This window comes from Monodelphis domestica, chromosome 2, assembly GCF_027887165.1.
Source record: "Monodelphis domestica isolate mMonDom1 chromosome 2, mMonDom1.pri, whole genome shotgun sequence".
NCBI classification, from domain to species: Eukaryota; Metazoa; Chordata; class Mammalia; order Didelphimorphia; family Didelphidae; genus Monodelphis; species Monodelphis domestica.
In genome coordinates, this window is record NC_077228.1 from 242,040,802 (window position 1) to 242,068,612 (window position 27,811).

A 27,811-nucleotide genomic window follows, 5' to 3' on the forward strand; every position below is an offset into this window, starting at 1 on the left:
GGGACCTCCTTTGAGACTCAGTTGGAAGGACCCAGCCAGGGGGCTACAGGCTTCTCCCTTCTCTCTATGTTTCCCAGCCGTCTGTGTTGGGCGTCCCAGAGACTGGCTCGGGTTGCTTTCATGGTGAGTCCTTCAAAATAGCCAGCCCTGGGGCCCTTTTGCCAACCCTGAAATTCCCGCTGCTGCCATGGCCTCAGCACTCTGGGTTGGGGGGGATGGGTCCTGGGACCTTCCTTCTGCCTGCCCCTTAGATCCAAGTGATTTAGGGTTTTTGGTTTTGGGGGACCGTACCTTTTGATCCAGGTCCAGGAGGAGGATTCTCCGGGTCTGTCCTGTTGTTCAGCTTGAATTTCAGTGTCCTAGGAGCTCTCAGTTTGCAATCGGTAAGGAAGGGTTTCTGAGGTCTGAGCTTTCGCAGCTTCTAAGCCTCCATCTTGACCGGAAGTCCTACTACATTTCTTAAATGTATTACAAACGTCAATAATTCCACATCTCTGTTCTTCAAAGTACTTTTTTTGCCAACTAATATTAACCATTGGAATACTACTGGTTTTGTATTTTTTTTTCCTTTAAGATACCAGGACATTTATATAGAGGCATGATTTGTTGGATTTTTGTTCTTCATATTTTGTAGACAGTATGTTCTAGAATTACTTCGGGACAGAGAATGTTGCTCTTTGTTTTTGATCTCTATTATCTAGGTGCTAGGGGCCATCAGCCTTGACAGAGTCATGCATGGTAGCTGGGGAGACCACAGAGTGGTCCTTGGCAAGATGCGATTGTCCACTCTATCCCCCTTGCATGACCTCTTTCATCAATGCCCCTTACCTATAAATTGACATGATTATTATTCCCCCTAGTCTCAAAAGAAATAATGCAAGAGCAAAACACATGTACCCTTATTCCCTAAAACATCACCAAAAGACCAGACCCTTAAAAACCCAATCCCAAAAGACTATCATGGGTTAACTTTTACTTAGGTACATAATTCCCAGTAAAATCACCGCTACAGGCCAAGTCAAAAACTTTCCCATATACGGAAGCCTCTTCTCATGAAGTCAGCACACAAATCAATCATAGAGGTCCAAGCGATAAGTACAAGTACATCAAGCTTCAGTATGCCTCAGTGACTTTATCACACAAATCAGTAACTCCCTAGAAGCCACCAGTCTAAATTTGAATTGTGTTCCCAGTACCCCTCAGCCTCAATGGTATGATTGTTGAACTGTCTTCTAAGAACTGCTTATTAATTATTCCATTTTATTAAAAGCAATACGTAATTTTCTTGATTATAAGCTCAAATCTTCTCAGAGGGTAATGAGAAAATTAAGCCACCTGTGATAAAAATCATTTATCTTGTGTGCAACCTTTATTCTGTCTGTAATCACAATACAAGAATATAGAATGTTAATCAAGTGATTTGTTAAAAGTTGATGTATCACTTTTCCAATTATCTCTCTTTGATTTTGTGTATATGCGTGCCAAGAGAATGGGTATAAAAATGAAGATCAGACATCGGGAAAGTGAGCAGCTGTCAGATGCAAAGCAATCCCTTGACTGTTATAATTAAGCTATCTTCTGTTTGTTATTTTTGTTGACTGATTGTTCACCACCAGTCGGGATACCCTGGAGTCTTGGGCAAGGGTGGACTTTTCCTGTGACATCTAGGGTCCTGATTTCTCAGGGTATTCAGTATTCTCTTTTGGCTTGCCCTTGATTCAAGCTTCCTGATCTTATTACACAGCTGTAGTTTTAAAGTCTATCTGTGGGTTGAATATATGTTCCAGGTCAGTGATTGAGTTTGTCTTTGTTCTGAACTCCTTGCTTTGGAATACAATCACAGACTCCAGAGTGGACAAGTGATTTCTCAGTTTGTTTTTTTTTGGCCCTAGAGGGCTGATGACCAGTGAGAGGAAATTGCAATAATATTTTTGTTTTGGATGTACTGAAAATTTTTTCCCAAATTAAAATGATCCTCCAGCCTTCTCTTCTAGCTATTTATTCCTATTTGAATAAATTCCTTTTGATTCTCATCTAACCAGATCAGCCCTTTCCTGAATTATATGAGTTATAGGGTGGTTTTGATAAGTATCTGGGAAGCATTTAACAACTTGGGTGGGGGGAGAATAGAGATATATACCTGTTCTGCATTCTTGCTGCTAAGGGAAAAATTCTTGTCTCCTTGTCTTAATATAGCCTTGGGGAGATCTGGAATACTAATAGTCCTGTACAAGGACATGGAACTCACAAGCAAGCCAGTTTTATTCGTGGGAGATCATCATAAAAAGGGAAATGATAGAAATAGGTCCATTGGGTTCCTGGGTGGAATTGAGAATTCCACTGAGTCCCCAGAGAGTATTTTTTTTCCAAATCAGTAAAGATCGACAGGTTTGTATATAAATAGTATTCTAGAAGGATCAGGCATTTGAGGAAGGAGTAAGGAGCCTGATCCTTAAGACTAATACTGATTCATGTTAGTGGGGTGGTTGTGGAGGGGAGAAGAGGGAAGACTCCAGGAGAATTAGTAGCTAGCTGATATTCAAACTCCTCACCCACAGAAAAAGGAAATATTGGCCTTTATTGCTGGTCTTATTCTGAAGAGGTGACTCAGGGTCTTTTAAGCTTCCTGAGGACTTCTTTGTTGAGTAGCTTGGGGAGGCTATTGTATTTGTTTTACTTTGACACAGCTATTGTTATACCTTTTTTTTTTTTTTAAATATATTTTATTTGATCATTTCCAAGCATTATTCGTTAAAGACATAGATCATTTTCTTTTCCTCCCCCCCACCCCCCATAGCCGACGCGTAAGTCCACTGGGCATTAGATGTTTTCTTGATTTGAACCCGTTGCTTTGTTGATAGTATTTGCATTAGAGTGTTCATTTAAAGTCTATCCTCTGTCATGTCCCCTCAACCTCTGTATTCAGGCAGTTGCTTTTTCTCGGTGTTTCCACTCCCATAGTTTATCCTTTGCTTATGAATGGTGTTTTTTTTTCTCCTGGATCCCTGAAAGTTGTTCAGGGACATTACACCGCCCCTAATGGAGAAGTCCATTACGTTCGATTATACCACAGTGTATTAGTCTCTGTGTACAATGTTCTCCTGGTTCTGCTCCTCTCGCTCTGTATCACTTCCTGGAGGTTGTTCCAGTCTCCATGGAACTTCTCCACTTTATTATTCCTTTGAGCACAATAGTATTCCATCACCAACATATACCACAGTTTGTTCAGCCATTCCCCAATTGATGGGCATCCCCTCGTTTTCCAGTTTTGGGCCACCACAAAGAGCGCAGCTATGAATATTTTTGTACAAGTCTTTGTGTCCATTATCTCTTTGGGATACAGACCCAGCAGTGCTATGGCTGGGTCAAAGGGTAGATATTCTTTTGTCGCCCTTTGGGCATAGTTCCAAATTGCCCTCCAGAATGGTTGGATCAGTTCACAACTCCACCAGCAATGAATTAATGTCCCTACTTTGCCACATCCCCTCCAGCATTCATTACTTTCCTTTGCTGTTATGTTAGCCAATCTGCTAGGTGTGAGGTGATACCTCAGAGTTGTTTTGATTTGCATCTCTCTGATTATAAGAGATGTAGAACACTTCTTCATGTGCTTGTTAATAGTTTGGATTTCTTTATCTGAGAACTGCCTATCCATTTCCCTTGCCCATTTATCAATTGGAGAATGGCTTGATTTTTTGTACAATTGATTTAGCTCATTATAAATATGAGTAATTAAACCTTTGTCAGAGGTTTCTATGAAGATTTTTTCCCAATTTGTTGTTTCCCTTCTGATTTTAGTTATATTGGTTTTGTTTGTACAAAAGCTTTTTAGTTTGATGTAGTCAAAATTATTTATTTTACATTTTGTGATTCTTTCTATATCTTGCTTGGTTTTAAAGCCTTTCCCCTCCCAAAGGTCTGACATGTATACTATTCTGTGTTTACCCAATTTACTTATGGTTTCCGTCTTTATGTTTAAGTCACTCACCCATTTTGAATTTATCTTGGTGTAGGGTGTGAGGTGTTGATCTATTCCTAGTCTCTCCCACACTGTCTTCCAATTTTCCCAGCAGTTTTTATCGAATAGTGGATTTTTGTCCCAAAAGCTGGGATCTTTGGGTTTATCGTATACTGTCTTGCTGAGGTCGTTTTCCCCCAGTCTATTCCACTGATCTTCCTTTCTGTTTCTTAGCCAGTACCAAATTGTTTTGATGACTGCTGCTTTGTAATATAGTTTGAGGTCTGGGACTGCAAGGCCCCCATCATATGTGTTTTTTTTCATTATTTCCCTGGATATCCTTGATCTTTTGTTCTTCCAAATGAACTTTGTTATGGTTTTTTCTAAATCAGTGAAGAAGTATTTTGGTAGTTCAATGGGTATGGCACTAAATAGATAAATAAGTTTGGGTAGGATGGTCATTTTTATTATATTGGCTCGTCCTATCCATGAGCAGTTAATGTTTTTCCAATTGTTCAAGTCTAGTTTTAGTTGTGTGGCGAGTGTTTTGTAGTTGTGTTCATATAGTTCCTGTGTTTGTCTTGGGAGATAGATTCCTAGGTATTTTATTTTGTCTAAGGTGATTTTGAATGGGATTTCTCTTTCTAGTTCTTGCTGCTGAGCTGTGTTGGAGATATATAGAAAAGCTGATGATTTATGTGGGTTTATTTTGTATCCTGCAACTTTGCTAAAGTTGTTGATTATTTCAATTAGCTTTTTGGTTGAATCTCTAGGATTCTTTAAGTAGACCATCATGTCATCCGCAAAGAGTGATAACTTGGTCTCCTCCTTGCCTATTCTGATGCCTTCAATTTCTTTATCTTCTCTAATTGCTACTGCTAGTGTTTCTAGTACAATGTCAAATAGTAGAGGTGATAATGGGCATCCTTGTTTCACTCCTGATCTTATTGGGAATGCATCTAGTTTATCCCCATTGCAGATGATATTAGCTGTTGGTTTTAGATATATACTGTTTATTATTTTTAGGAATGACCCTTCTATTCCTATGCTTTCTAGTGTTTTTAATAGGAATGGGTGTTGTATTTTATCAAAGGCTTTTTCTGCATCTATTGAGATAATCATGTGGTTCTTGCTAGTTTGCTTGTTGATGTGGTCAATTATGTGGATGGTTTTCCTAATGTTGAACCAGCCTTGCATCCCTGGTATGAATCCTACTTGATCATGGTGAATGATCCTTCTGATCACTTGCTGGAGTCTTTTTGCTAGTATCCTATTTAAAATTTTTGCATCTATATTCATTAGGGAGATTGGTCTATAGTTTTCTTTCTCTGTTTTTGACCTGCCTGGTTTTGGAATCAGTACCATGTTTGTGTCGTAAAAGGAGTTTGGTAGAACTCCCTCTTTGCTTATTATGTCAAATAGTTTGTATAGTATTGGGGTTAATTGTTCTCTGAATGTTTGATAGAATTCACAGGTGAATCCATCAGGCCCTGGGGATTTTTTCTTAGGAAGTTCTTTGATGGCTTGATGGATTTCATTTTCTGATATGGGATTATTTAAGAATTCTATTTCCTCTTCTGTTAGTCTAGGCAGTTTGTATTTTTGTATATATTCATCCATTTCTCCTAAATTGGTGTATTTATTGCCATATAATTGGGCAAAGTAATTTCTAATGATTGCCTTAATTTCCTCCTCATTGGAGGTGCTGTCCCCCTTTTCATCTTTAATGCTGTGAATTTGCTTTTCTTCCTTCCTTTTTTTAATTAGATTGACCAGTACCTTGTCTATTTTGTTTGTTTTTTCAAAGTACCAGCTTCTTGTCTTATTTATTAAATCAATAGTTCTATCACTTTCGATTTTATTAATTTCTCCCTTAATTTTTAGGATTTCTAATTTGGTTTTCTGCTGGGGGTTTTTAATTTGATCGCTTTCGAGTTTTTTCAATTGCATTTCCAATTGATTGATCTCTGCTCTCCCTTGTTTGTTAATATGAGCTTTCAGGGATATGAATTTGCCTCTGATTACCGCTTTGGCTGCATCCCAAAAGGTTTGAAAGGATGTTTCGCCATTGTCATTTTCCTTGATGAAATTATTAATTGTTTCTATGATTTCTTCTTTAGCTAAACGGTTTTGGAGTATCATATTGTTTAATTTCCAATTGGTTTTAGATTTGGTTTTCCATGTACCATTACTAATCATTACTTTTATTGCCTTGTGATCTGAGAAGGCTGCATTCATTATTTCTGCTTTTCTGCATTTGTGTGCTATGTTTCTGTGACCTAATGTACGGTCAATTTTTGTGAATGTGCCATGTGGTGCTGAGAAGAAGGTGTATTCCTTTTTATCCCTATTTATTTTTCTCCATATGTCTATTAATTCTAATTTTTCTAAGATTTCATTCACTTCTTTTACCTCTTTCTTATTTATTTTTTGATTTGATTTATCTAAATTTGATAATGGTTGGTTTAAGTCTCCCACTAGTATGGTTTTATTGTCTATTTCTTCCTTCAATTCTCCTAGTTTCTCCATTAGAAATTTGGGTGCTATATTATTTGGTGCATACATGTTGATTAATGATATTTCCTCATTGTCTAGAGTCCCTTTTAACAAAATATAATTACCTTCCCTATCCCTTTTGATCAGGTCTATTTTTGCATTGGCTTTATCAGATATCATGATTACCACTCCTGCCTTCTTTCTATCAGTTGAGGCCCAGAAGGTCTTACTCCATCCTTTAATTCTGACCTTGTGGGTGTCAACCCGCCTCATGTGTGTTTCTTGAAGACAACATATGGTAGGGTTTTGGATTCTAATCCATTCAGCTATTCGTCTACGTTTTATGGGTGAGTTCATCCCATTCACGTTCAAAGTTATGATTGTCATTTGTGGACTCCCTGGCATTTTGATTGCCTTCCCTAATTCTAACCTTTTCTTCTTCGGCTCTACCTTTTAGTCCAGTGATTTACTTTGAATCAGTCCCCCTTGTCCCCTCCCTTGATGTTTCCCTTTTTAGTCCCTCCCTTTTTGTTCCCTCCCCCTCCCCCCTCTCTTTCCCTCCCTTTTTGTTCTCCCTCTCCCCCTCCCCCCCTTGGTTTTCCCTTCTCCTTACCCTTGTTGGGTAAGATAGAATTCAAGATCCCAATGGATCTGGATGTTTTTCCCTCTCAGAGTTGATTTCCCTGAGATTGAGGTTTAAGTAAACCCCCCCCCTCTCTTCCTCTCCTTCTTATAGGAGTTTTCTTCCCCTCCCCTTCCCCTGTGAATCTTTGTGTGAGAACCATTATTCTATTTGGTCTTTCTTTACCCCCTATTTATACATTACATTTTCCCCACATATTAGTATACATAGGTTGATATAAATGTAGTCCTTATAGAAGAGAGTTTGAGTAAAAGAAGATAACATTTTTCCCCTTTCCTTAATATTTACCTTTTCAGGTATTCCTTGCTCTTTGATTTTCGGTATCAAACTTTCCACAGAGCTCTGGTCTTTTCTTTGCAAAAAGTTGGAAGTCTTCTATTTTGTTGAATGCCCATACTTTCCCTTGGAAGTATATAGTCAGTTTTGCTGGGTAGCTGATTCTTGGTTGGAGACCCAGCTCTCTTGCCTTTCTGAAGATCATGTTCCATGCCTTACGATCATTCAGCGTAGAACTTGCAAGGTCTTGTGTGACCCTGATTGGCATTCCTTTATATCTAAATTGTCTTTTTCTGGCTTCCTGTAGGATTTTTTCTTTTGTTTGATAGCTTTGGAATTTGGCAATTACATTCCTGGGAGTTGTCTTTTGGGGGTTTAGTGTAGAAGGTGTTCTGTGAGCTCTGTCAGTGGATGTATTGCCCCCTTGTTCTAGAATCTCTGGGCAATTTTCTTTGATTATATCTTGTATCACCATGTCCAGTTTGGTGTTTATTTCTGCCTTTTCTGGGAGTCCAATTATTCTTAAATTTTCTCTTCTCCCCCTGTTTTCCAGATCTATCACCTTGTCGGTGAGATATTTTATGTTCTCTTCTAATTTCTTGGTGTTTTGGCTTTGCTTTATTAGTTCTTGCTTTAAAGCCTGGTTTTCTTTTACAGTTTGGTCAAACTGGTTTTGTAGATGCGTGAATTTCTTTTGCATCATTTCCCACTTTTCCTCCCAGAGGGCTTCCATCTTTTTGGTCCTTTCTGATTCAAATTCTTCATGGGTTTGTGGAGAGTTTCTATTTCCTTTGGAAGATTTTGGAGAATTTTCTTGTATATCTTCTTCTATCTGCTCTGTATTTTGTATTTTGGCTCCATAGAATGTGTCCAGAGTCGCCCCTTTCTTCTTATTTTTCTTGGTATTTTGGGGCTTCTGTGCTTCTGTGGAATTTGTCATCTCTGAACGTGGAGGATTGGCTTTTCTTGTCTTTGTCTGGTGATCAGAGGCTTTAGTCCTGGGCAGATGTTGGTTCTATGAGCGTTCCCTGGGTTAAACTGAATATGCCTCACTGGAACTGGAATGGAAGGGTCGGACCACGAGGCCACACTCTCCTCCTGGCTTGATTTCCGGAAGTTGCCTTCAGAATCCCTGGCCGTGAGGCTGTTTCGTCGGCCTGCGGGGGGATGGGCTGCCGCTTCCCCAAGCTCCGAGAGCACAGACTTTCACTGAGACTTGGATAGCAGGATCCAGCCCGTGAGGCTGTCTTGCCCGCCCTGAGGGTTGCTGTTGTTTTGACCAGCTCTTTGCAGCGGAGGCCCCAGGCAGTAACTTTCACCCGGACCGACCGGCTCTCTGCAGCGGAAGCCCCAGGCAGTAACTTTCACCCGGACTGGGACTTGGGTAGAAGACCCTGAGGGTTGTTGTTCCTCAGACCCTGCTCTCTGAGCCCGGCGCGGCTGCCGCTTCCGGGAGCCTTGGACTCTGCGCTCCTACCCCTGAGGTCCGAGGGATCTTGGGTTCTGGCTTTTAAGGGGAGCCGTACCTTTTGAACCGGGTCCAGGTCCAGGAGGAGGGTTCCCAGGGTCTGTGCTGTTGATCGTTTTGAATTTCGGCGCCTTAGGAGCTTCTAGTTTGAGATCGGTCGGGAAGGGTTTTCCGGAGATCTGAACTTCAGCTTTCTCTAAGCCGCCATCTTAACCGGAAGTCTATTGTTATACCTTAAAGGCCAACAAAGAGTATGTTGATCCCAGTGTGTTTCAGATGTATGGAGAACATTTCATTGGTTAAAAAACTTGGTTTTCAAATATAAGATGAAAGTCAGAGTTTTTTTTATCCCTCCCTCCAGTTTCTTAAAAACTAGTTTCAAGGAAGAGGAATGTTGAGGGCCATATTCTAGAAAGTATTATGATGTAGAACAAAATGTGTTTTTTAAAAAGTTAGTTAGGGGGCATCTAGGTGGCTCAGTAGATAGAGAGCCAGGCACAGAGATGGGGGGCCCTGGGTTCAAATTTGACCTCAGATACTTCCTAGATGTGTGACCCTGGGCAATTAATTTAACCCCCATTGCCTAGCTTTCTACTCTTCTGCCTTGAAATACAGTATTGATTCCAAGATGGAAGGTAAGTGTTTAAAAAATAAAATAAAATAAAAAAGTTAGTTTGATCTCCTTGGGCAAGATATCTATGGAAACAAGAAGTTCAGGAGTATGGAGGAAGTGGCAGGGAAGGGATTTTGGGTATATGAACAAATGTTCATCCCCTAAATAGGTATCCTGATTATGTGGGAGTGATCAGGGCAGACACAACAGGTCCAAGCTGGAAGGAGGTAGAGTTTCCAAATGAAGACAGAGGAATAACAGAATTTGTTCATAAGATGTCACAATCATATTTCCCATTACCAAGTTGAGAAGTAGCAGGCAGGTTGCTTGGAAGAGATCTAGATACTTCACCCTGATTGCCTTCTGGAACCAAGATTGACTTTCCCTTGATTTGCAGAAGAAGAAACACAGGTGGAATTATGAGGAGAAACAAGTAGTACATGAAGCAAAGAGAGTTTAGAAGGAAGAAAATGTGGTGTCAAGAGAGAGATCTCTGAACCAGGAATCCAGAGACCTGGATGACTCATTGGTATACTGGTAAGTGTATAACAATTGGGTTTCAGGGGACATTCATGACACTGGTTTAATCTGCATTATTAACAACTTTTCAATCACTTTCTTAAATCTAAAGAATCTACAAAAAACAACAAAATAAGCCACGATTCCAAGCATATGCTGATTTTCAAGGTATAAATGCTCATACTAAAAAAATTTAACAATTGGCCTTCAAGAGCTGATTTGGATTGGTTCCAGCATACCCCCTGCTGGTAACCTTAGGAAAATTATTTCCCTTCTCTGGTTGAGTCCAAGTATATGTATAATCTATATGTATAAAATAAGTGAGTTGTATTAGAAGGTCTTAAAGAGAATTACACAAAATTTATGATTATCGTCCCATGATTTGGCTTTTTAGTTAAGGCCAAGTGAGTTAAGGGTAGGAAAATGGGAGTAATTCAGGAGGAATGAAAGAGGCAAGCAAGCAAATAGTCCTTGGGCACAATGGTTCTCTCCAGGGGTTCTGTATCACTCAAGGGCACCAAAGTAGCTCATTAATTAAAAGCAAGATGAGTGTTGTGAATAAGGTGCTAGATTTGGAGTAAGGAGCTGGAGTAAGAAAGATTTGGGTTCAAACCCTGCTTCAGACACTTAATGACTAGAGAAGTCATTTATTCCCTCAGGGTCTCAACTTCTGCATTTGTAAAAGGTGCAGTTTTAACTCAATGACCTTTAAGATCTCTTCCAGCTTTAATTTTGTTATCCTCTGGACCTGTCAAGAGGATGAGTTCCAAAGACAAATTCTGTTTTGAGAAATTTTGTAATGAACATAGAATGAACCAATAAAGATGTCTCTCAGGAAAGGTTATTTGTTCTTTCCTTTCCTCCCATTGAGACCTCTCTGTACCTCTATATAATGTGGGGAGAGGGGAATGATGAATTCCTACTTCTCCTTGGAGCTAGAGCCACTATTGTTCTCAAGTGTCCATGCCATGTGAACCTTGAATGTGGGTCTCTTATCAGCCAGAGTTTGCCCTTAATCTAATGAGAGAGGGGCTGGGATGTGAAATAGCACTCCTTAGCTGCCACTGTACCGACCACTAAATGAAGAGACTAGAACTTACCAAGACCCTCTATATGTCTAGGTCAATGTCATTAAAGGATGCTTTATTCTGAGAGGACTGGTGTGTGGAGGTATCACTGTGCAGTTCTGAATTGGCAGGTGGCATTCACCCTTAGCATCTCTATTCCATCATATGCATCCCAAAACATTCTGTATTAGTAAATAGTCTTTACCAGGCTTCAAAACTTCCAGTGAAGTTTATACCTCTTGGTCACCTCTCTAGAAACCAAGTTAGTTTATAGTAGGCAACACAGAAAAAAGCCTAGATTGGGAACTGAGGGATTCATATTTTAGGATCATAGGATTTTAAAATGGAAAGAACCTTAGAAATCAGATGCCCTTCATTTAACAAATGAGAAAAATGAATCTCAGAGAGAAAAGGTAATTGTCTGAGATCACGCAATACAGGGAATAGCAGAAATAGGATTCAAATATAGGGCAGCTGGAAAATCTAGGACTCATTTCAGTACCCTACACTTTAGACCTACCTCTATTGCTGTCTGGCTATATGGCACTGGATAAGTAATTTCCTTTTCTAGGCTTCAGATTTTTTATCTATAAAATGAGAGAATTGATCAAGATGATTCATATGCCCCCTTCTAAGCCTTTTAATGATCTGTAACTGTTGGGTAAAGGAAGTTTGTTTTTCCCAATTTTCTTATCTTATCCTTTTTTGAACTAAACTCCCAACCATTCCATTTTATTATTGTTGTTGCAATTATTATTATTCCCTTCTATCTCTCCTCTTCTTCAGACTAGACATTACCAGTTCTTACAATTGCTCCTTATATAGTAAGAAAGTTTGTTCTCCACTGAATGCTTTCCAACTTATTAGCATTGTTTAAAAAAAAAGTGTTCCTTCAAACTGAATAGAATCCTTTAAGTCTTATTATCTCACCTTCAAAATAAGGATTACTAGATTATAACTATTTTGTAAAGTGAATTATATAGCTTCAAGCAATTTGTAATTAAAAGAACACAGAATTGGAGTTAAAAGACCTGGGTTTGCATTTTGAATCTGTTATTTCCTATGACAGAGAGTTGGTGCAGAGGATACAGCATCAGGTCTGGAGTCAGGAAGACTTATCTTCCTCAGTTTAAATCTACTCTCAGACATTTACTAGCTGTGTGACCCTGGACAAGTCACAAACTCTGTCTCTGTCCTTCATCTATAAAATGAGCTGAAGAAGGAAATGGAAAACCATTGCAGCATCTCTACTAGGAAAACCCCCAAAGGGTCGCAGAGTTAGACATGACTGAACACTAAGTTACTCCCTTCAGCAAATCTGTGGACATCAATTTCCTTATCTGTAAAGAATGTAGATGATCTTTAAGAAGACCAGATGATCTTTAAGTTCCTATAAAATCTCATAGATTCTTTCTTTAGGGAATGCAGTTGTAAATGCTTGGTGAAGACTAACAGGAATGTGGGGTGAGGTGGGGTGGGAAGTAAAATAGGTGAATTGAGGCTTTGGCATCAGTGATAATGAAATGGGTATAGTATGAAAATGATTAAACTTCTTTTTATGAATCCCATTTGTCTCAGAAGCTTATTCTTCTTAAGTGCCTGTGTCCCAAACCCTGGAGTCCTTGGTCACTTTAAATCTCAAAGCTAGAAATCTTTTCTATTTCCAAGTCATGATCAAAGCTTGCCCAGCTGGGCTCCCATCATCTCTCACATTTATTGGAACATGCTGACACAGTACACCCAAAGGAGATTACAGGAGGGTGACCTTCATGTCTCTCTGAGCACTATGTCCTAATAGGGGATTATCACTGACAAGCCTAAGGGGTGGGGGTTGGGGCAGGAAAGGTTGATATCCCAGGAGAGGAATTTGCCATTTACTAAAGATGACTGATTCAGCAAGCAAGATATGTTTGGTCCAGGTGAGGTGACTTTACCTCTGAACCTGATGTCCAGAAGGGAAGATAAGGATACAGGGAGACTTTCTCTCAATTTTTTTGAATGGGATTATGGAATGGAGGTGGCAGGGGCAAGGGCTGAAGAATTGGCATCAGGGCTTTTTATCCTTTAGCTTCTCCTTCACTTTTTGTGGCTCATACTGGATCAGTCGAAGAATTTCCTTATTAGCCAGTGTGCCTTCAATAAATTCTTTTTCTGTAAGTTTATCTGTGGGAAAAAGAAACAACACAGTGAGTCTTAGCTGCCTGGGGTCTTAGCTCTGGATCATCTCTGGGATACAGCACTGCACTCACACTGATATGTGAGTTATAGTTAGGAGTATATGGTTGCACTGCATTTTATAGATATTTTCTCATTTAATGTTCACAGAAAATTGATGCAGCAAGCAGGGCAGGTTCCTGTTTTATAGAAGAGAAAATTGTAGCTTATAGAGCTAAATTGAACATAGAACAAGGCAAACAGTCCTGTGAACACATCTTTGATGTTACCTGTTCCCTACTGTTATTCTTACTGACTCAGATCCTTGACTCCTCAAATTCTTGACCTTTCCTACCTAACCCTATATGTCTATGCCTTGTGTTCCTTACCCTGGCTGGTTTCCCATTTATTCATTTATTGACCAACTATGGTATACAAGGAGCTATGCTATCAGAGGATATAGAAGTGGTCTCTGTCCTCTGAGATCTTAGACTTGAGTGCAGGGGATAAGACAAGCACACTGCCTAGATCTGCTTTATATAGGACAATGCAGGATGTGAAATAAGACTTGAGTTCCCAGTTTTAATCCCATCTACTATGTGATTTTTGACAAGTCACTTCATCTCTATGGGCCTCCATTTTCTTGCTTGGGAAGAAATGAGTGGGTTTGATAGATAGCCCTCTAAGATCTCTTCCAACTCTAAATCATATATTAATAAATGTGAATAGCTCCCAGGATACATTGATAGGAAGCAACAAGGCCAGGACACAAAACTAACTTTCCTGACTGAAAGTATACTATGTTTCTCACTGAAGCACACTTCTCCTTTGATAAGGGCTACAGAACAGAATCTAGCACCCATTATGTAGTGTGCCATGCACTATACAAAATATTTTCCAAATATTATCTCACTCGACCCTCACAAGAACTCCATTAGGAAGGTGGTTTGATTATTCCCATTTTACAATTCAGGAAATTGAGGCAAACAGGTTAAATTATTTTGCCCAACAAGGCAGGTTGGAAGTGTAGTAGATAGAGCTCTGGGCCTTGAGTCAGGAAGACATGAATTCAGACATGACCTCAGACACTCACTTGCTGTGTGTCTCTGAGCAAGTCACCTAACTTCCTTTGCCTTAATCCCCTGGAGAAGGAAATGGCAAACTGCTCCAGTATATTTGACAATAAATCCCCAAATGGGGTCATGAAGAGTTGGACATGGCTAGACAAAAACTTCCTGACTCCAGACTCCACACTCTATCTACTGTATCACCTTGAGGCCCAATAATAGTTGATAAAAGGTGTTTCAGGTCATAAGATATCAGGTAATACTTAAAAAGAAAATTTAGTCTCAAAAGGATGGCTAGTTCCTTTCTCATCAACTAGGTCCTGAGGAAAGTGAGAACTCGCTCAAAATATCAGTTAAGTATGTCAACCTGGAAAGAAGTCTCTACTGAAGTGCCCAAGGGATCTATACTTGACTTTGTACTAGACAGCCTTTTTAAAAGTTAGGCTTATCTAAAGTATAAAGCTTAAACTACGACTTGCCTAAAGGTTTAGCAAATTTTCAGATGACACAAAACTAAGAGAGTTAGCTAATCTAGCATTCAGCCATGCAGCACAGTGCCTGGCACATAGAAAGCCCTTAATAAGTGTTTATTAGTTGACTGGATTACAGAATTTATATACAAAAAAAAGATCCATGACAGGTTAGAACATAGGAATGATTTTTTAGAAGATGAAATTTAATAGGGATAAATGAGGGCTGCAAAAGTATCTATAAGAACAAGATGAACATGGCCAATGCATAAATATATTTTGCATGATCATAAATGTATAACCTATATAAAATTGCTTACCATTTTGGGGAGAGGGGAGGGAAGGGAGAGAAAATTTGGAATTCAAATTTTAGAAAATTAATGTTAAAAATTGCATGTGATTAGGGGGAAATGCATAGAAAGATTACAAAGAGAAGTAGTTTGTATGAAAAAAATGTGAGGGCTGTAGAGGATGGCAAGCTTGATATTAGTCAACTGAGTGATAATGGCCAAAAAAGCAAATCCAGTCTAGGGCTGCATTGAGACATTGCTTTTCATCATGGAATAAGAGAATAAGGAAGTGATAATTCTGCTGTGTTCTGCTCTGGTCAGATCTCATCTAGAGGATTGTATTCTGTTCTGGGAATGATAGAAATACATTGGTAAGTTAAGGAATGTCCAAAGGAGGACAAATGAGTGGTCGAAAGGCTTTGAGTCCATGCCCTTAATGTGTTAAAGAAACTGGAGATGTTTATTTGAAAGTATTATGTGAAGGAAGTATTACATTTGTTTTGTTTGGCCATAGATAACAGAACCAGGAAACAATGAGGAACATTGTAAAGAGTCCAAGATGTGCTCCATTTCAGGAAAACCTTCCTAACAATTAACACTATCCAAAAATGGAATGGACTACTGTGGGAGGTAATGGATTCCTTCTAATGGAGGACTTTAAGCAAAAGCAGGAGGACAATTGGTCCCATATGTTGTAAGTAGCATTCAATTTTTTTTAATAGATTGGACTTGGTGGATCTTTCAACTCAAAAATTCAGAGAACAGCTTCTCCCAATCCCACTATGGAACCAATCTTTCTCAAGAAGCAGGGAACTCAAACCTTTAGAATTTCTTCTTTGTAGTGCCAATCTTGTCCTCTGACTCTACCCCAAAATCATCAGTGTCATATCGATCCTCTCTGAATATATTCTATTAACCAGGAAGATTTCATCTTTTGCTTTCCTGACTGCTTGGGCTGTGTGGATTGGCTCAGGAGTGTGGGAGCCATGCTAACTCAAGATTATTAAATTGGAAATCTGCAAATGCTACACATCAGGACTTGTGCTAAGATGAAAATTAGTCTTTACCACAGCTATTACATCTGGACTTGATTTATTTGCTTAAAATCTTGTCCTGTGCTCTTTTTCCCCCTGGAGATTTGGTTGTTAAATATTTACAGGCATACCACTGTCATAGCCCCTCTAGTTAGAATGAGAGTTAAATGATACTAAGAAAAGAAGAAAGAAAAGAAGATTCAAGTCTCAACTGTGCTGTTGAATAGTTATTTGACCTTAAATGAATAATACAAACATAGGCTATGAATGGGACTTTAGAGGTCCTCATCTTACTGTGAGAAAAATGAGGTCCAAGGAAGTTAAATAACTTGCCCAAAGTCATACATGTGGCAGAGTAAGGATTAAACCTGGGTCTTCTGAATCCGCATCTTCTACTGAACCATGCTGTAATAATTCACAAAATAATTTCCAACATCCCAACTCTAATATTCTAGTTCTCTCTAAGTCTAAAGGTGATAACATTTCCATCCAATAATCTTAGCCTTTTGGTCTAACACAGTGACTGAAGTTCCTACTATTGGAGTCTTTTCTTTGGGTCACAGCATTAGCTCCAAAAGACCCTTTTAAACTGTACTTATTTTACTTCAGAAGAAAAATATATTAATTCATTTCTCATGTTTCAATCCCTACTGAACTCCAGTGACACTACACTAGCTAGGATCTATTTTTCAGATTGGTCCTAACAAGAAAGAAAGACAAGTATATTTTGATAGCAGGACGATGTCAAAAGTTGCTTGGAATTAGAGACATTGGCCAGGTTTGAAGCTCTATAGTGGAGACCCTGGGGACCAGAAAGCAATCTGAATTCACACATTGGGACAATGCCAAAATGAAAGGAGTAGGAGGCAAATTAAAAGGAAATATGGTAAATATGGACACTATGATTATGGTAGCAGAAGGAGTAATGATAGTGTGGGTAATGATGCTTATGGTAGTGGTGGTGATTGTAACTGCTGCTAATGGTGGTGTAAAAATTAAAATTAAATCTCAAATAATAAAAAAATTATTTTAAGGGATTTACTAAATGATTATTAGAAATCAAGGAATAAAGAGGATACAAAATAAAAACACATGCCCATGGCTGGTTAACTATTTTCAAAATCTCCACCTTACCACCATCACTGCTGATTGTGACATCATGCCAAAGAGAGGCTGAAAAGCACTGCCCCTTGGATATTTCTTCCCTGTCTACAGGAAGTACGTAATGACAGGAAGTCAGTGAGCTCTTGGGAAATGTAGTTCCCCTTTAGGGTAACAGATTATCAATTATACATTCCTCCCTGAGAGCCAAGGATCCCTTAAAATATATTACTTATTATTTGAGATTTAATTTTAAATTTTACAGTGGATTGTTGTGTTGGATAGTTATGATGGGTGGTAGTGGTAATGGTAGTGATGTAGGAGTGGTGATGGTGGTTGTTGTGGTAATGCTGGTAGTGGTGAATGACTGGTCATGGTGATGGAGGGTAGTAATGGTGAAGTTCATGGTAATTAACAGCGGTGGTAATGAGTAATGTCATTTACAGTTTGTTAGAGAATGATGTTAGGATATCTCCATATATTTTACTTACTTTTATCTTTCATAATTCAAGTAAATAAGTAGAGTAGGTTAGGAGAAGTGGGTTGACCAACCCATAGTAGCTTCTCTAAATAGCATCTCAGCAAAACAAAACATAATTTATCTAGACTCCAATTATCTGAAGTTAGTGACAATTAGCCTAATAGTAGACTGAAAATTAATTCTTGCCCTGACTATGAAAAAAGAGTTTGTAGATTAACAGAATAAACAAACAACTTTTTTTCTCAATAAATTTAAGGGGGTCAGACCAAACTAGGCCCACTTTTGTGTTAATATTATGAGTGATTCTTATCTAATCTAAAAGGTAGATTCTAAATCTGGTCTTTTGTTAGTTGTTTTGAAAGTAATAAATCTCAATTACTTCAAAAGATACTATAAATAAGACTTCTCATTAATTCAGACTCGCTTCCTTAAGTCAACTCAAATTATTGAGATTTTAAGCTATGTAGAAAAGCATGCCCTGATCTCTTCAACATTTAAATGACAAATACATACATAGGCTATCTGTCTCTAACATCAAAAATTTTTAAGATCCCATTATTTCTAGTTATAGCTCTAGAAATTCCATGATGAGGATGCCCAAATCTCCTTCCCTTCCAGGACATTGTATATAAGCTGTTTCAAAATAAGAGACTGCCCTTTATCTCCCATAAAATCCTATTGTGATTGCATGGAAATAATTATGACTGAGAATAAGGAAAAGATAATAAAAAATTTCATTTTACCATCTTCTTTCTTTCCAAAGAAGGACCAGATCTTCTCAGCTCTTTTTTCAGGGGTGTTTTCATCCTCTGGAAGATGCTTCAGGTCTTCAGGATTGATCATTTTGAAAATGGCCTGTACCAAATGACATAGGAAATCAGAGTGGGGAGTTAGAGTCATGCATTCAACCATTTGATATGAATAGGTGTATTGAACCCTTTAATCATAGCTTTTCTCATGAAGAGCCAGTAGCTAGTCTCAAAAAAAAAAAAAGACTCCCCAAATGGTTGTATGGTTACATTGTGGTACTCTATCAGGTCTCAATTTCTTACACTGTAAAATTAGATGATTGTCTTAGATAATTTCCACTGTCCCTTTTGGTTCAGACTTTGCACTTTCAAATGAAGAACTAGATTAATTCCCTAAAGACTTGATAAAATTTCACTCAATCAAGTTGAAAATCCATCAGCCTCCAGTCATTATACAAATAAGAAATAAGACTGTACATTGGACTGTAGACATTTAGATGAACTTGGTTTTGCTTCATAGCATCCAGCCCTTGATTGTCTCACGCAAGCTATCTCAGCCCCAAGGAATCAAGTGTATTGGAACAACAAATTGACTTTGGCTGGGACACAGTGGTGTTTTCTGTTTGCCAGAGTTGACTGTAGTATACTGCAGAGCACTTGAGGATATTATCCCTAACCCCACCAGCTCTAGAGAATCTGTGTGACTCAGGTCCAAATTGAGGTGGTAAAGACCTCAGACCAAGGTTAGTTTTAGGCTTTCTGCTCTATGCTCAAGTTGTCTCTAGTATCACAGCATTTAGATCTGAAAGTGGTCAAGAGATTTTTATAGTCTTTCATTTTACAATAAGAATAAGATCAGAGAGTCCAGGGTCAACAGGTATTAAGTAATAGGGTTGAGAACCCAGGTCCTCTAGCACTAAATCAAATTTTTGCTGTTAGACACAAAGTCTCTTGGGCATGGGAATGCTTAGGAAAAGCATTGGTACATAGTAAAAAGAAATGTACAAAATGAGTGTCTAATTAGAAATGTACATAGACTTCTAAGGAAATATTTGTGTTTCTTGACAATTAATTGGTTTATACTAAAAAAATTAAAAAATGTATACGGGTTTTACATCTGAATTTGTAATATTTGTAGTTTTGAAGAAAATGTATCCAAATGCTGGAGAATGCCCAGATCCTTCTTTATAGTAGGATCATTCTCTTCTAAGAAGACCATAGGAAAAACACTTATTACATAATTTCATTGAATACATTAGAAATACCACTCTTCCTGTGTCCTATGCATTCTATGAGTAGAGATCAGATAAGAAAGTTTGACTCCTGGAAATATTTTTCCTTCTAAAATATTAAATATGAAAGGACTTAATGAAATAATTTATGATAGTTAGCAATTTAGGGTTATAGAAGCAGGCCTAATTTTCTCTTTAATGCCAGTCTTTATCCTGGAGAATTTTCTAAACCTTCAGGTATCCTGAATCAACATATATAACTTCCTTTAATATACATCAAACTCAAAATAGTTCTGTGGTCCAATTAGTTTGGGAAACAATCATAAAGAATATATATTTAAATCAATTATGATGATCACAGAAAGCATATTTCTATAAAGTAAACCCACCCAGATTTTGCCTAGACTATTCCTGATCAAGGAATTGGGTACAATCCAGAAACATTGGCTTTAGAAATCAGGAGACCTAAATCTAAGTCCCTGTTCTGGCAACTAACTGCTACAGCCAACCAACAATGGGGGAAAAGTTAGACTATACCATGATGATCTCAAGTACTTCATTTTTGCTGATGGCACCATTGCCATCTATGTCGTAGAGGGAAAATGCCCACTCCAGTTTCTGGTTGGTTTTTCCAGCTGTAGTCATGTGGAGTGCAATGATGTACTCTTTAAAGTCCAGGGTCCCATCACTGTTTGCATCGAAGCTCCGGAACACATGCTGGGCATAGGCCTTCGGGTCTGCATCTGGGAAAAATTTGGAGTATATGCTTTCGAACTCCTTTTTGGTTATCCTGCCACTGGGGCATTCCTTCAGGAAGGACTGGTACCAGGCACATAGTTCCTCCTCTTTGTATTTGGTATTCAGCTGAAGCTCCTCTAAGATCTCTTTGGACAGGGAGCCACTTTTGCTGTTTCCCATGGATGAGTGAGGTTGGGTGTCAGACAAGTAGTAAATGCTATGTGGTGGGTAGCCTACTTTCCCTGAACTGAGGCTAATTTGACACAAGGTCCAGGGTTTTAAAACCAAGACATAGCCTGTGGTGGATTAAAGGGATTTGTGGTCATTCTTAATCTGATTGTCACTTCTTTACCTAAAATGGGGGAGGAGAGCTTCCTAGGATCTGGCCAACACACACTAATCGGAAGTAATGAGAATTCTCTTCTGGGTTAGAAATGGTGTTTCTGAGTTCTATCTTTCCTACCATGATCTTAGGGGCCCAGGATGTAGAGATTAGTCCTTATCTTTTTTTGGGGGGGGGGGGAATGAGCATTTATTTATTTATTTATTTAATTTTTAAACATTATTTTATTTGGTCGTTTTCATACATTATTCACTGGAAACAAAGATCATTTTCTTTTCCTCCTCTCCCCCCCCCCCCACCTTTCCCTCTCCCATAGCCGACGTATGATTCCACTGGTTATCACATGTGTTCTTGACTCGAACCCATTTCCCTGTTGTTGGAATTTGCATTATAGTGTTCATTTAGAGTCTCTCCTCAGTCTTATCTCCTCCAACCCTGTAGTCAAGCAGTTGCTTTTCATCGGTGTTTTTACTCCCACAGTTTATCCTCTGCTTGTGGGTAGTATTTTTTAGATCCCTGCAGATTGTTCAGGGACATTGCATTGCATTGATAGAGATTAGTTCTTATCTTAAGAAGAAAAAGAAGAGCTTTTTAACAACCAAAAAAAGGGAGCTTCCTTTGTTGTTTAATGTATAGAAAATATTATCGTTGTTCAGTTGTCTGACTCTTCATGACCCTGTGGACCACAGCACACACAAATACTATTTTCTTGGCAAAGAAACTGGTGTGGTTTGCTATTTCCTTCTTTCAGTGGATTAATCTAAACAGAAGGTAAGGGATTATTTACTCAGGGTTACACAGGAAGTGTCTGAGGCCAGATTTGAACTCAGTTTTTCCTGACTCCAGGGCCATGCTCTATCCACTGGGCCACCTGGCTACCTACATTGTGTCTGAATAGAAAATATGCATCCCCTCTAATCTTGACATTCTGGGTTGGTGGCATCCCCATGTTATCCTGGAGGGCCCATAAGGGCACGGAATGTGTCTTGCCTAAACTGTATTTCTTTCAAAGACTCTCATAGTCCTCTGCTCACAGCAGGCACTTGTTATTTCCTACTAGCTTTATGTCTTTACTTGTTTGTTCCTTTTCCAGACTCTCCAAAACCCTAACACAAACTGACCTCTCATCTTTTACCCTTAAACTTCCTCTACAAGTTCATTATTAATGGAGCAAATAAGTTTCCAACATTTGCTATTCTCTGTGTAAAGAATAGTACAAAAAATACATATCATTTTGAAATTTTTATTTAATTAATTAATTTAGAATACTTTTCCATGGTTACAAGATTCATATTCTTTCAAAGCCCTCCCTTAATCACCCTCCCATAGCTGATGTGCAATTCCTCTGAGTTTTACCTATCATTGATCAAGACCCATTTCCATACCATTGATATTTGCACTAGGGTGATCATTTAGAGTCTATATCCCCAGTCATATCCCCATCAATCCTTGTGATCGAGCCGTTGTTTTTCTTCTGTGTTTCTACTCCCACAGTTCTTTCTCTGAATGTGGATAGGGTTCTTTCTCATAAGTCCCTCAGAATTGTCCTTGATCACTGCATTGCAGCTAGAAGAGAAGTCCATTACGTTTAACTGTACTTCAGTGTATCAGTCTCTGTGCATAATGTTCTCCTAGTTCTGCTCCTTTCACTCTGCATCAATTCCTGTAGGTCATTCCTGTTTATATGGAATTCCTCTAGTTCATTATTCCTTTGAGCACAATAGTATTCCATCACCAACAGATACCATGATTTGTTCAGCCATTCCCCAAATGAAGGGCATCCCCTCATTTTCCAATTTTTTGTCACCACAAAGAGCAGAGCTATGAATATTTTGGTACAAGTCTTTTTCCTTATGATCTCTTTAGAGTACAAACCCAGCAGTGCTATGGCTGGATCAAAGGCTAGGCAGTCTTTTAGCACCCTTTGGGCATAGTTCCAAACTGTCTGGCTATTTTAAAAAATATATATGGTCAGAGAAGGTCCAACCCACTTTTATTTTTGAGGAAATTGAGGACCAAATTTGTGAAGTGACTTTTTCAAGGTCACACAGAGTAGCAAAGTCACAACTTGGATCTGGTTCTCCTGTCCCAGAAGTAAAGTGTTAATTCAGGGTGCTAGAGTGGGCCTTTTGGCAGCACCCTCCTTATTCATGTCCTTGCTGACTACTGACTAAAATTCTTTTAATAAAATTTTTATCTTTACCCCTAGGAGTGATTTCACAATTAAATATAAATGACTGGTATTAGTCATTATTTAGCCAGCAGAGGAATAGGTTCAGAGATGAGGTAAAAAGGGATAAAGTAAGTATGAGAATCCAAAGTATCTTCGGTATGAGAAGAGAATATAACAGAGGGCCAAAGTGGATCCTGGGATTGTCCAAAGGTCATAATTTTGTATAGTCTTTTTTTTTTTTTGGCAATGAGTCTCCTATGTTAGGATAGGTAGGTGATGCGGTAGATAGAGTGCTGGACCCAGATTTAGGAAGATTCAACTCCAAGTTCAAATCTGGTTTCAGATACTTACTAGCTGTGTTACCCTGGGCAAGTCACTTAACTCTATTTGCTTCAATTCCTTATCTGTAAAATGAGCTGGAGAAAGGAATGGCAAACCACTCTAGTATCTTTGCCAAGAAAACCCTAAATAGGTTCACCAAGAATCAGATATGACTGAAACCACTCCACAAAAACTCCCTATGTTGCTCAAGCTGGAAGTACAATGGTCACTTATGGCTGTTTTCCCTTCTGATCTTTTCCAAAGCTTTGGTTTGCTTCACATCTGACCTTCCCTATAGGCTACTGCTGGCTACTTGACTTGTAGAGGCTCACCATTTTGGTAATAGTGAGGAGACTCTATCAGCTTGCTTTAGCCATATTCCAAATCAGAGTTTCTAAGATCAAGAGATCCATCAGCCTTAACTTTTTCAGTAGTAGGTATGTATTACTAATAGGCATCACTATGCCTAGTAACAGTCTTGTTGATCAATCTTATCTGTCAATTAATCGGATTAATGAGCATTTATCAAACATCTGTTATATGTCAGACTATGCTGTGTGCTGAAGAAAGGAAGAAAGGAAGGAAGGAAGGAAGGAAGGAAGGAAGGAAGGAAGGAAGGTAGGAAAGAAGGAAGGAAGGAACGAAGACTGCTCTTCAAAGAATTATATAAGAGACATATAAATATGGCCATACCCTTAGGTATTGGGTGTATCTGATCTTATATGGAGAAATTTAATATCTCTCCTTTAGCCTATCAGGCATTCTTTGCCTTTGTGTGGACTGATTTCCATTTTGACTGCTGGAAGAATTTAGCTTTGCAAAATGAAAGTCATCTGAAATCACTTTAGTTGGTGCCTGTTGTGTTAAGTTCCTTTAGAGTACTAGTAATTGAAGTGTCCGGTAATCGAACCCAAAGATGAAACAGAACAACAATGTAACACACAGGAGGGAATTTATTAAACAAACTGCAGTTTGGGCTCAACACTCTAAAAATGGCTGAACCTGAATCTGGGGTTTGCAGGCTTTTTATGACCTTCTGTGGTTGGGGAGTGCATAGGAACTCCTGGGGTCAGGGGTCATTATGGTTCCTAGCATATATCAGGAAGGGGAATGATAGGAACTCCTGGGGTTAGGGGTCATTATGGCTCCTAGCCATAAAGTTCACACAGGGTATGGTAATTTGACTGCAGGGGCTCTAGGGGAAAGGGGGTCGGGGAGGAAATAGGATTTTTGGTCCTTCATTCCCTCCTTCTTCTGCTCTACATGAGGAATCTTCCTCATTCGACTGTATCATTATAAGGGGATTCAGTGGGAGTCAGGAATTTGATAATGCTGACTAAGGACCATTAGTTGGACAGTATTAATGCGATCTTTGACAAAGGCTACTAGGCGATTAAGAATGTTTGGATCAAAGGTCAAAAGGAGAAGGAGGAGGATCAGGGGTCCTAATAAGGTAGATATGAGGGTTATCAGCCAGGGAGAAGGTTGAAAAACTTGCTTATACCACAGGTCTTGTGACTCCTGCTCCTTTTGGCGTCTGGCGAGGCCTTCTCGGAGTTTGGACATAAGAGTCCTTAACTAACCCTGTATGATCAGTATAAAAGCAACATTCCTCTTTTAAGGTTGCAGAGGCCCCCTTGCTACAGAAATAGGAGGTCTAATACTTGTCTGTTTTGGAGTACTACCTCTGACAGGGAGGTAAGAGATTTTTTAAGGTGGGTGATAGAAGCCTCAATCCTTGTGAGATCCTCATCTACTACTGCTCTAAGTGCTGAGAGACTGATGGTATAGAGTGAGAGAGACAACACTACCCTACCCCAGCGAGGCCAAAGAGGGTGGCAAGGGTGATGGCAATTATTGTCTCTCTGCGTGTTCTGATAGGAGAACCTAACTGGGGTTCCCAAAATCCAAGGACATCATCCTCAGTGTGATAGAGGACGCAGAGCACGACGATAGTAAGAAGGCACATCTTGTGTGTCTTTTGTAAGGTGGTGAGGGAGATACAAGGGGTCAGACCCGTAGTCCTGCATAACCACCGGGCTCAGGCGGGAGGGATAAGATATTTACTGGTTGTCGGGGTAGAATGTGGGGCACAGACATGTGACTGTGAGTGGGAATTATTCCCTACGCAGTGACCAGTGTCTAGAACAGATTGAATGGTCAGGCCTGACCTCCTGTCATTCCAGTAACATTGGAGGGAGGGGGGACTCTTGCGGGGAGGTATTAAAGCTTGAATTCAGGGCAATAGCTTCATAGTAGGGGGGCTGAGTGTCAAGGCTAAGCCAACATGAATCAGTCAGGTTCGGCACGGTCTGATTTAAGGAAGTGTATGAGGGTTGCAAGAGGGACCAAAGGGGGGGGGGTGATTCTCTGGGTACTAAGATGGAGCCAAGGGGGTTAGGTGTAAGCCATGGGAATCGGGGATGCGCCTACTGAGGAACTGGGATTTTGTGTGGGTAGGGTAGGTTTGCTGGGGTTGGCAGGAAGTGTAGGCAAGGTGGGTTTGGCAGGGAGTGTGGGCAGGGTAGGTTTCTTGGGTTGGCAGGGATTTGTGGGGGGGTTCAATACTCTATCGGGACCTAACGGGGGCATGGGCTGGGTAGGGAGGGTGGTTTCCTTCTAAATCACTAACAATCCTCCAGGATCTTCACCACTCATGTGGGCACATATGCCTCAAGTGTGGCTAAAAAACCATCCCGGATCCTGTGGGTTAAGGACTGTCAAGTTGAGGTACTGACAATCTATTGAGAATTTTGTCTGTCCTGTCACTATGTGACTCCCTAACTCCATGCGGGGTTTACAGCCCTGGGGTCCCCAGGAGAGAGAGAGAAGCAGGTCCGGCCTAGCTGGAGACCAACTGGTTGACCGTGTCTCACATCCTCAATGAGAGTAATAGTAATGTCCCAGTGAGTTACAATAGGACAGTCCTGGATTTGAGGAGGGGCAAATATAGTAGTTGTTGTAGGTGAAATGCACATGTGGGGCCCCCGGGACCTTGGCCACGCAGGATTTGGTTGTGACAATAAGGTGGCAGGAAAGGAGAGTAAAACTAGGAGCGCCAGAAGTGACATAAGTTTGTAGGATAGTAGGGGAATCCCAACTTCCTAGGGTCCATTTCCAGGGCTGGTGGAGATTACGGAATGACCTTCAGTGAGGTTTATAAAAGAAACCAGTCTGGATCAAGCCCAATATCATGACTAGGGCTCCCAGCAGCATCATGTGTTTCTGCCCTCACTGATGCACACCTTAAGTCGGTCAGTCTGGTGCCAGGTTACTTTCCACCTCTTCCTGATGAACGGTGAGGGCAGAGCAGCCAGAAGGATGTGAGAATGATGGATCCAAGGTCCAATTCCATCTACCTTAAGAGCAGAAGGGGTTACAAAGAGAACAACATAGGGTCCTTTCCAGCATGGGTGGAGGTTCCCCTTCCTATGCCTTTTGATCCAAACCCAGTCCCCAGGTTGGAAGTCGTGGGGAATATGTGGTGGTGCCTGAAAAAGTTCCCTTAATCAGGGCCATATATCTTGATGGAGGGCTGCTAGTCCCAAGAGCATAGGCCTAAGGTCTCTCAGGATGCCTGGTGTCAGGGATGTGGGAGAGTTAGGTAGGATCAGGGGAAGGAAGCCAAAAAGAATCTCATAGGGGAAAAGAGAATGTGGGTCAGGAGTGTTCCAGGCTCAGAACAAGGCTAAAGGAAGGAGGGTCACCCAGTCTATGCCAGTCTTGAGGGCCAATTTAGATAAGGTCTTCTTGATTGTCCTATTCATTCTCTCTACCTGTCCAGAGTTCTGGGGATTTTACTCATAATGTAATTTCCAATCTATTCCCAGGGCCACCGTAACTACCTGTGTGATTTTACTCACGAATGCCGGTCCATTATCCAAACCAATGGAAGTGGGGAATCCAAATCAGGAGATGATTTCTTCCAGGAGCTTTTTGGCCACTGTCTGAGCTATTTAAGTTTTAGTTGGGAACGCTTCAGGCCAGCCTGAAAAGGTGTCAGTAAAAACAAAGAGATACCTGAATCCGAACCTTCCAGGCTTTACTTCGGTAAAGTCCACTTCCCAGGACTGACAGGGGCCGATGTGATTGCCAGGTTTGGTCAAGCGCATTAACTGACAGGCCTGACAAGACTCCACAAGGCGGGCCAGAAATTTCCTTCTCCCCAGGAAGTGCAATTGTCCTTTTTCCAGGAGTTGGGATAGTTTTTTGTCCCTAGGTGGGTAAGGTGGTGCAGGTGCATTCTTAGCAGGTGCCCCAAAGTTACAGGGAGAAGTGTATTGCAGTTTGGGTCTTTATAACAGAGACCATTCTTCATCTCTTGCTGCTTTTGTATACATGTGAGGTCTGTCTCATAGTGCTGGGGGAGGAGGAATAACCATGGGAAGGGTTAAAAGGGGGGCATTGAGCACTGCTTCTCATGCTGCCTGGTCCACTGCCCTGTTCCCTCGAGCCTCCAGAGATTCCCCCTTCTGGTGCCCAGGAATGTGAGCCACTGACACCTTCTTTGGCAGACGTATGGCCAATAGAAGGCCCTGGATTTCAGTCAAATGTTTAACCTCCTTCCCCCTGACTGTCAAGAACCCCCTTTCCTGGTAGATGGGTGCATGAACATGTA

General features: G+C 40.0%; 1 protein-coding gene across 1 annotated transcript; it reads right to left on the reverse strand.

Annotated features, from left to right (window-relative positions):
• Positions 1-12,713: 12,713 nt before the first annotated feature.
• On the reverse strand, positions 12,714-20,569 carry RCVRN (recoverin). The gene is made up of 3 exons (XM_001371398.4): positions 20,156-20,569; positions 18,381-18,492; positions 12,714-13,203 (listed from the first exon to the last, which is right to left on the reverse strand). Exons 1-3 carry the CDS (start codon positions 20,534-20,536, stop codon positions 13,088-13,090), a joined length of 609 nt encoding a protein of 202 aa, XP_001371435.1. The 5' UTR covers positions 20,537-20,569; the 3' UTR covers positions 12,714-13,087.
• Between the last annotated feature and the right edge of the window lie 7,242 nt (positions 20,570-27,811).